At 39.4% G+C, this 9705-nt stretch overlaps 2 protein-coding genes across 2 annotated transcripts; both read left to right on the top strand.

Moving 5' to 3' along the window:
- Positions 1-449: 449 nt before the first annotated feature.
- Positions 450-3124, top strand: LOC113157584. The gene is made up of 4 exons (XM_026353155.1): positions 450-504; positions 617-1312; positions 1388-1510; positions 2699-3124. The coding sequence occupies exons 1-4, from the start codon at positions 450-452 to the stop codon at positions 2758-2760; spliced, it is 936 nt and encodes a 311-aa protein (XP_026208940.1). The 3' UTR covers positions 2761-3124.
- Positions 3125-4949: 1825 nt separating this feature from the next.
- On the top strand, positions 4950-7435 carry LOC113157175. The gene is made up of 5 exons (XM_026352490.1): positions 4950-5221; positions 5293-5991; positions 6084-6221; positions 6345-6388; positions 6872-7435. Exons 1-5 carry the CDS (start codon positions 5167-5169, stop codon positions 6989-6991), a joined length of 1056 nt encoding a protein of 351 aa, XP_026208275.1. The 5' UTR covers positions 4950-5166; the 3' UTR covers positions 6992-7435.
- The last annotated feature ends 2270 nt before the right edge of the window (positions 7436-9705 follow it).

The raw sequence follows: 9705 nt of genomic DNA on the forward strand, positions 1-9705 counted from the left end.
ATGAGAGAGATGCTAAGAAGAGAAGTGGTTATAGTTAGAGTGGTCTAAATTTTCCGTCCTCTGCAGACCACGTTCAGCCACAACCAGCTTAGTACGGTCTAACTGTACCTGTACACAGAGAAATGGCAGTGATCTGATTTAGTTCATAAAGGTGCTAAAGCTTACAAGATCCTTTAATTTACGCAGTGGACGATTCTATGGTTTTCATTTCAGAATTTCACAAGCTGCCTATGGTCTCTAAGCTGAACTAGCAACTGGATTCTCCTTAACCAATCCCAGTCCTCCTGAGCTCAATGGTTTCCAAGTCTGCCTCATTACTTTCCTTGTAAACCAACATTAACACTATGAAGGGCACTTGTCATGTGATCAGTCCGTGTTCTTTCTGATTGGCCATTCATACAGTCTTGTCTATAAAAAGTAGAGAACGTACGTTCGGCAATTACGACAAAATGAAGCCTCCGGTGTTTGCTTTGTGTGTGACATGTCTGCTCGTGGGGCTGATGAGTAAGTACAAGTTGTCTTTTCTTGTCTCCGTCTCCCATATTTTCTGATAGTTCTTGCTCCCAGTCATAGTTAAGGTAACTGTGTATTTTCTTGGTGTCTGTTTTCTCCTCAGCTGATGTGACGGCTCTGGAAGAAGCATCATCTTTACATTTTAAATCAGTTCATGTGGGTCAGAACGTGACTTTGACATGTTTCTTTGGAGATTCTGTGGCAGTGATGTTTTACTGGAATAAACAAACTCTGGGAGAGAAACCACAGGTTGTCTCTAAATTCTTTAAGCATAATAAAAATGGCATTTTGCTTGATAAATTTGAGAATGATTCACATTTTCAACTGGAAACAGCCGTTGGTAAAAATCACTTGATAATCTCAAATGTGCAAATGTCCGACTCAGCTACTTACTACTGTGTAAGTTGCTATTCTTACGTGTTTGAATTTTTGGAGAATATTATCATCAGTGTAGAGCATTCAGACTCCAACATCCAAGCTCTGGTTTATCAGTCAGCATCTGAGACCATCCAGCCAGGAGGCTCTGTGACTCTGAACTGTACAGTACACACTGGGAGCTGTGATGGAGAACACAGTGTTTATTGGTTCAAAGACTCTGAAGAATCTCATCCAGGAATCATTTACACCCATGGAGACAAGAATGATCAGTGTGAGAGGAAACCTGACACACAAACAAACACCTGTATCTACAACTTATCACTGGACAATCTGAATATGTCTCATGCTGGGACCTACTACTGTGCTGTTGCCTCATGTGGAAGTATAATGTTTGGGAATGGGACAAAGCTGGACTTTGAGGGTAAGTAACTTTATGGTCGATGTTTTATAATGAAGTTTAGCTTTTAAATATGTTCTGATGTCTGGCTCTCTGCAGATGTGAACAATTCTCTTGTCTTGGTGTATTTCTTGTGTGGAGCTTTGGCGTTCAACACCATCCTGGTTGTTTTCCTGACTTACATCACTTATAGACTGAAGACAAACTGCTGCCACTGCACAGGTGGGCTGTTCTTATTTACAACTGGGAGCATGTATGTGATGTGTGTGGTAATAATGGGGAAAATTTAGAATAGTCTCTACTGCTGCATAAATATGACCTAACATAAGACTAAAAAATGACCAATTAAACGTACAAAGACCTTTATGATATGAGAATGATCCAATCTTAAATGAACAATGTATCTGACCCCATATAATGCAATGACCCCTTTTTGCAGCAATGGCTTTAACTTAATTTTCTGGCATCTGCCAATGGCCCAAATGCATCAACCATGATGTTTCACAGATAAGATAAGGTTATTATGTTGGTATGCAGTGATTATCAAACATAAAGTTTCTTTGTTGGTCTCATCTGTACAGATAAGAACAATTTTCCAATAGCCTAGAGAGTTGATGCTTCTTCCTTGAAACTCAGGTGGAATCCTGAACACTGATACAAGCGACTGCTAGAGAGGTCTTTAGGCTCTTTAAGCAGCCTGTTAATGTGATCAGACATAACGCTAGAGTGGAGAATTGGTGAACTCAAAGCACTGCTACAGTGTTTAAGTAGTTGGATATGTGCAGAAGGTGATCAGTTACTTGGTGATGTAACCCAACAAGTTGTGTATTATTATTATTATTAACCAGATCCCAGTCTTACTCCAACTCCATCTTCATCCAAACGCAGTTCTCTTACCAGTAATGTAGCGGCTGGTTAGTGTAGTGGCAACATCACCACCTCCCATTTGTGAGACTGGCGTTCAAATCCCAGCTGTGGCCTACCACCAGTAGGGGTCCTTAGGCAAGACCTCCTCATGCTGCCCTGCCTACCCTTGTACTGACTTGTAAGTTGCTTTGGATAAAATGCATCTAGTAAATGTAATGTTTTGTAGGTCATGTATATCTGATGTGTGAGTTAAATGTCACGCACACATGTGCCTTTATGGTGGTGTTTTAAAGTGCAGTATAAATAGGCAAAGGCAACTTAAAGAGGGGACAACTTCTGGTAATCCTGGAGGTTCTCATAAACATGTAAGATTGGAGAAATGTCATTCGTCTCATCTGTTTAGCTGTTTTTGTTTGTGTTTGTATGTTACATTTGGTTATTTGTTCAAATCTGGTTAAATGTATACTGTCAACAGCTTATTGAATTTTGTTTAAATAATATTTGTATTAGGTGCTACTTAGTGTTTTTTTGTCACACATATAGACGTACAAGAACGGTCTTCGTGTCCCTTGGCTCCAAATACAAATGTAAGTATTGCAAAATAATACTTTCTAATACTGAATTAACACAAACTGCAACTTTTGTGAAATGCAGTATAATTCCATTTAGTTATAGTAAGCTGTATTAAATATAAACAAAACAACTGATGAAAAAATTAGTTGCTGTTGTACCAGGTTACATTGCTCTTGGAGATGGCTCTGTTATTTTGCTCCACTCCTGAAACACGAAAACAGCACCAGCATAGATAGAACTTCACTGACACCCAAAAATCATTACATTATAATCTTAACAAATAAAGTTAATCTTTGCAATCAGATTTGCATGATACTGAACATACATTAGAAATGTCATTTTCAATACTCTGTATCTGTATCAGTTATTACACCTAAACCAATGTGCCAGTTAATATTTCTATATCTTACTACCAGAGTTATCAAGATGTGGAGAATCTCCATTATGCTGCATTAAAGCAGAATAAGATCAGCAGACCAAAAAGACAAAGACATGACACTGGGAGTGAATGTGTGTACTCCAGTGTAAGGCACTAAATGGGAACATGTTTCATTTGCACTTGGTTTCTGTGTGACTGGAGAAGACCTCTATATACCAGCTCGTTGACTGTAACGCTTTTCCTGGCATAGCATTATACCACTTTGTTCTGCTAGAGAGAAGCCAAATTCATATGAGACCTACACTGCGTGTGTTGTCAAGGGTGCTATATTTCCACTCTCACTGTAGCTGTTATTTATAGTGTACAAATGCACAGCCACAAAAAACTGAAAAGAAAATCCAGTAACCCACTGTGTAGTTCTCGCTGTCTATGCTGCATTGCTAAAAGTGTGACGCAAAAACCATCAACAAAGACCACACCCCAAACAACGCGTTAGTTCGTTTTTTTGTTTGAAGCCACTTGCACAGTCAAATGCATATCAAACTCTCAGCAGTCTGTGCCCGACTCACAATTTCGGAGTGAGTCGGGCACAGACATGACTCTTCAAAAGCATGGTGGTGCAGCACGATCTGCCATGAGGGAGGCAATAAGGCCCAGCAACACAGGAACTGTGCTGCACAGACTGGCCAGATAATGAGTGCACTCGCACTGTTGAGATGATTCCTGTTATTCTTTGCAGGTTGTTTACTGTAAATGTGCTGGTTGTACACCACAACCCCCGAGGTGTGAGGATCTTTTTTTAGCCTTCGTGTGGTCGACAGCCAAACATTAGCTCTCAGTATTCTTGGGCCATGTATTTCACTAGGACCGACTGCTCTCTTTGTCGGTGTGGTTTCAGACAGGAAGTCTGCAGTGTTTTCATGCATATCTGCCACACAGTAAGCATAATGCCCAGACCAAAAGACTAAAACAGACCTTCACAAAGTCATTAATAAAATACATCACATCTTTATTCCTGATCTACATTCAACCACTGTAATCATTACCATGTTAGACCACATTAAAACTATATTGTGATGAAGCCTTGACACCAGCCTTGTCTCTAGGGAGTGGCACTTATCATATACTGTATGTTGCAAGCTTCTTTCATTTCATACAATAGAAATCACTAATTATTACAAGGAATACAATTGCACAAACACACAAGTAGTGTACTTACAGCTGTATCAACCAAACTAAGATTACAGAGAAATACATTCCCATATAGCAAGAAATCTTTAATAGCAAAATTCTAACAAAACACATATATATGGATAGAGATACTATTGGATGGTCCAGCATGCACAGTTTACCTCACTGCCCAGATATCAACTAAATGCCAATCAAACTACTATATCCCATTGATCTAAATCAATCAATCAATCAATCAATTAATCAATCTCTGATAAATTGTGTCTGTGTCATATTAAAAACCAAAGACACAATATATAAAGTCATAATAACCGCATTAAATACAATTTTGCTTAATTTGCTAATTTAATTTGGTGATAATGCTACATTACAGCAACGCGGAGATTGCAGCTGAATTTTTGACAAGAGTTTTCAGACGTTATACATATGCCATCACATTATTAATATGTGAAATGTCAAAATCTTTGTTCTGCTACAGTTCTGCTTGTTCTGTCCCCTTAATGGTCATAAATGTGTAATACTACCAAATAACCAGATAGCTGACTACAGCGCTATTTTATTTGGTGAATTTTCATTAAATAAAATGTAATCACCAGAGATGTTTTAATAAAAATAAATATTTCCACATCCTGGGCAACTTAAGATTAAAGAACTTTGTGGCGTGAATTGAATCAAAGAGTAGAAATCAACTGAGTGGACCTCTTTGAACTGGCAGATCTTTCTTTCTGCAACACATTGAAGGCAGCACTGAGCATGTGGTCACTGTTTCCACATCAGCATATTGGATGTCACTTTTCATTAGCCAGTCAAATGCTTCTTCGCTCTGAAGAGTCAAGACCATATTGCGATTTGGGTCATTTTCAACACCATGACACCTTTAAAGGTTCTTCTGTACCTGACTTATCTGTCCTTGGGGAGCTTAGGTAAGTTGTATACATATTAGTAACTTGAATATTTAATGGAATTACAAACTTAGCACATTTTCTTTTTTCAGGTCAAAAGACTAATCTGAAATCGTCGATTTATGTGCAGCAAGACAGTGGCTTCTATCCCGTCAGTGTTGGTGACAGTGTGACTTTACGTTGTTTTTATAAAGGTAGGGCAGTGATGTTTTACTGGTACAAACAAATTCTGGGACAGAAACCGAGACTTATGTCTTCTTTCTACAAACGTGAAACAAGTGGCACTTTTCATGATGAATTTAACAACAATTCTCGTTTCACACTTGAAGCAGGAAATAGTATAAATCATTTGACAATCTCAAATTTGCGCATTTCAGACTCAGCTACTTACTACTGCATTGGTTGTTATGCATACGATTTTGAATTTAATGAGGGAGCTACTGTCAGTGTACAGAGTTCAGTTTTGAACATCCAAGCTCTGGTCCATCAGTCAGGATCTGAGTCCATCCAGCCAGGAGACACTGTGACTCTGAAATGTACAGTACACACTGGGAGCTGTGATGGAGAACACAGTGTTTACTGGTTCAAAGACTCTGAAGAATCTCATCCAGGAATCATTTACACCCATGGAGACAGAAATGATCAGTGTGAGAAGAAAACTGACACACAAACAAACACCTGTATCTACAACTTACCAGGGAATAATTTGACTCTTTCTCATGTTGGGATGTCTAACTGTGCTGTTGCCTCATGTGGACACTTACTGTTTGGAAAAAAGAAAAAGTTGCAACGTAAGTAACATCATAGCAGAGGTTTCACATGTATATGATCACTTACCATTCATCATTCTAAAAAGTAAAGTAAAAAAAACATCTCTCATTAGGTGGATCTGCAGATGGATATTCTCTTGACTTAGTGCATGTGTTAAGTGGAGCTTTGGCATTCACCACCATCCTGGCTGTTATACTGGCTTATACAGCATATAGAGTGTACAAGAGGAACATTGCTGAACGCCTGCAAGGTAAGCTAAGTGTTTGTTATAAGTTTTGACGATGTGTATTCCAGTACCTAAAATTAGAGCTAAAAGTTGATATGATATAATAAAGTCAACTTAGCATCTGTCTTTCTGGTCCTATTTATCTAGACTCACAAGTAAGAGCTTCAGCTACCTTGACTCCAAATGCAGAAGTGAGTATTTTTATACTATACTATACAAGTATTGCACCAATGTAATTATACTAATAAACCTGAGTATAGGGAAAAGTATAAGGAACAAACAAAAACAAAACCGGTGAAAATACATAGTCGATGTAGTAGTGTTGCCCCACTATAGCAACATACTGACACATATGCTGATGCTTACTGCTTATTATAACTCACATTTTAAAGAACACTTGTGTCTTTGGTTTCAAATTCTGCCTTGATTGTCCAGATGTTGATGTTTGTGTGATTAGTGTTTTGTGTATCTGACAAGTAAATGTAAAATTATGCTGCTGTGTGCTGCACATGAGCAAATGTATGTTAAGTTAAATTCAGAGATTCTGAGTTGCATTTAGCAAATCAAAAAGAGTAGTGTAAAAAATGACTTCACTGAAATCACAGATAAAGACAGACTTATAATTCCACCTTAATATGTATTAATACAGTGATTGAAATTATATTTATTATTAGGGTTACCAGGATTCAGACTACCTCCATTACGCTGCTTTGAAGAAACACAAGATCAACAGACCAAAGAGACAGAGGCTCGGTACACAAACTGAATGTGTGTACTCCACCGTAAGACAGTAGAGACATTTAATCTCAAAATTCAGGATTTTTATATGTCCTTTATGCATAAACACACAGTCTAGGCATATATGAATTCTGGTGCAGGGCTCTCTTGGAGTCAAGTCAAGTATCTAGACTCAATATAAAAAATACTAGACTAAAAATCAACAAAGAAATAAAATGATAAATATAGTGGTGAATTTCAAGTATTTCCCATGGTATTGCACATAGTGTCATAATGAGGCGATATTGCACATGTTAGTCAAATTTAGTATTTGCCATCAGTTTTGCTGTGGCCCAGAAAACCGCGTTCTGTGTTTATTTGTACTATCATTTTCACACATGTTAATGTGTTCTGTGGAATACATTTTTCAGAATTAAAAGCAATGCTGTCCTGTTTTTCATCCATACTGATTGTAATGTTTACTTCTGCAATAATCTAATAAAACAAGTGCTTAGACCACCTCTGCCATTAATGTAACTGTGGTTAATGAAAAAACAGTATTTACGTAAGTATTTATGTAAAGAGACTGTATGCACTGAGAGCATGAAACAATTTTTATATTACACAATAAAATATTTAGCACTGAGACTGTACACGTGAATACAGACACTAGGTCACATCTGTCTTTTCAGTACTTTTTGGTAAGTAGAAGATGCTTTGTCATACAGTAGTTCTGTTGAATATCCTAAGTCTCAGTAACAGTGGGAACACTAATAAATTTCATTTTTGCATGTATATTTTGGGAGGGTCTGGTGTGATCTCTGTCTGTGTCACAAATTAAGGGAGGGGGACGAGGCAGGAATCAACTGAAACAGGATTTATTAGCAAAAGTACCAAAACAACTACAAAAATAGGCAAAAACACGAGGAAAGAGTAAGAACAGAAAATTACCAAAACGGCATGGAACAAAGTTACAAATCAGGAACCAAAGTACAAAACAAAACCGCTGCTCAAAGGCAGGAAAACACTCACGGGAAAAAACAGGTAATAATGTCCAGAATTCATAGGGGGGAACATAGTCCAGGGAATCCAGGGGGGAAGCAGACAGGACCGAGGAAGATGAGCAGGAGCAGGCAAGGTTGGGCAACAGGCAGGGAACACAGACTGGAAACGGGTTGGGAACTGACACTGAAGACAGGTGGGGAGACGACGCCGATCTGACAGGGGAGGAAGGTCTGAGGAGAGCTTATGTAGTGTGAAGTGGGCACAGGTGAGTCCAATATGCCGCTGATTGGCAAGAGCAGAGGGAGAGAACTGGCTGGTGGGCGGAGTCCAGAGGGAGAAAAACCAAGGCTGGCCGGGGCCAGGCCGAAACCATGACAGTCTGTCTTACTGTTTCAACAACGTGTGTTTTTATGACAACAAAGAAGACAGAGGTTAAGGGAATGCACAAGGAAAGAGAGCGCACAATGATGTGGGAGGTTAGTCAATGTTCCTGAAAGTTAATTGCAGCAACTCAAAATGGTACTCAGTAGTATTGATGGCCTCCACGTGCCTGTGTGCATGCCTGACGGTGTCAGAGCATGCTCTTAATGACACAATGGATGATTTCCTGAGGTATCTCCTCCCAGATCTGGAACAGGGCAACGCTTAGCTCCTGGACAATCAGAGGTGCAACATGGTGGCATCATCCCGATACCTAAAAATTGTGGCACTCTGGGTGCTGTTGTCTAGTCTGTAGAGGACACCATCACTGAACCACCAAACCAGCCATGCTGAACGATGTTAGAGGCAGAATATTTTTCTCCACAGCTTCTCTGCACCTTTCATGTCTGTCTCGTGCTCAGGGTGAACAGCTATGGATAGTACAGGACACCAGTGGCAGACAGGCCAGTTCTAGTGTATAATGGCAAATTCCAATTAAAAACGTTGCTTTGTTACAGTTGTTCTTAACACAGGCAGAAAAAAACAGAAACCACAACCATGAAAGATCCACACCAACATAAGTCAATTTATAACTTACCCTAACATCAATACGGAAAACTCAAAATACCTGCAGAATATGCGTAACGAATGAGAACAGAATGATGAGAATAGAATAGATGAATAAAAATAGGTTAATAATTATTTTCCAAGGTGGAGTAACAGTAGTTCTGTGCAGTGTGTTGGAGGGATTGTCCAGGATTGAGAGGAGTTTGGACAACATCCTCCTCTCAGCTACAACATGTGGAGGGTCCAGCTCCACCCCCAGAACAGAGCTAACCACCCTGATCAGTTTGTACAATGCCGCTGAGTTCTTTGTCCAGTCCAGTTTGTTGTCCAAGTCCACTCCCAGGTATTTCCTCCCCCTGTATAAAGAGAGGGATGACAGGACTCCTAGATTTCCTGAAGATGATTACCAGCTCTTTTGTTTTACTAATGTTGAGTTGAAGATGGTTTAGTCCACACGAGTCCTTGAAACTATCCACCCCCCCCGATAATCTATGACGTTTCCACCCATACATCCTACATCTGCAGATTCATCAGAAAGCTTCCAAAGATGTCAGTATTCTGAGTTGTACCTGAAGTCTGAGGTGTACAGGGTGAAGAAGAATGGAGACAGAACTGTACCCTGTGGAGCACCTGTGCTACAGACCACAGGATGGCGAGATAGTCCAGGATCCACGAAATAAAGGGGAGTGTTAACCTTTATGTTTTTTAATTTCTCTCCCAGCAGCACGGGCCAGATGGTGTTGAATGCACTCGAGAAATCAAAAAACATGATCCTCACTAAGCCCCCGGGGTTGTCCAG

The sequence above is a fragment of the Anabas testudineus genome, chromosome 18, assembly GCF_900324465.2.
Source record: "Anabas testudineus chromosome 18, fAnaTes1.2, whole genome shotgun sequence".
NCBI lineage: Eukaryota > Metazoa > Chordata > Actinopteri > Anabantiformes > Anabantidae > Anabas > Anabas testudineus.

Coding starts and splice junctions, on each gene's coding strand:
- LOC113157584 (XM_026353155.1), top strand. CDS start 450: ATGAAGCCTCCGGTGTTTGCTTTGTGTGTGACATGTCTGCTCGTGGGG. Junction 505..616: donor TCTGCTCGTGGGGCTGATGA/GTAAGTACAAGT, acceptor TTTTCTCCTCAG/CTGATGTGACGGCTCTGGAA. Junction 1,511..2,698: donor AAACTGCTGCCACTGCACAG/GTGGGCTGTTCT, acceptor TCACACATATAG/ACGTACAAGAACGGTCTTCG.
- LOC113157175 (XM_026352490.1), top strand. CDS start 5,167: ATGACACCTTTAAAGGTTCTTCTGTACCTGACTTATCTGTCCTTGGGG. Junction 5,992..6,083: donor AAAAAAGAAAAAGTTGCAAC/GTAAGTAACATC, acceptor ATCTCTCATTAG/GTGGATCTGCAGATGGATAT. Junction 6,222..6,344: donor CATTGCTGAACGCCTGCAAG/GTAAGCTAAGTG, acceptor CTATTTATCTAG/ACTCACAAGTAAGAGCTTCA.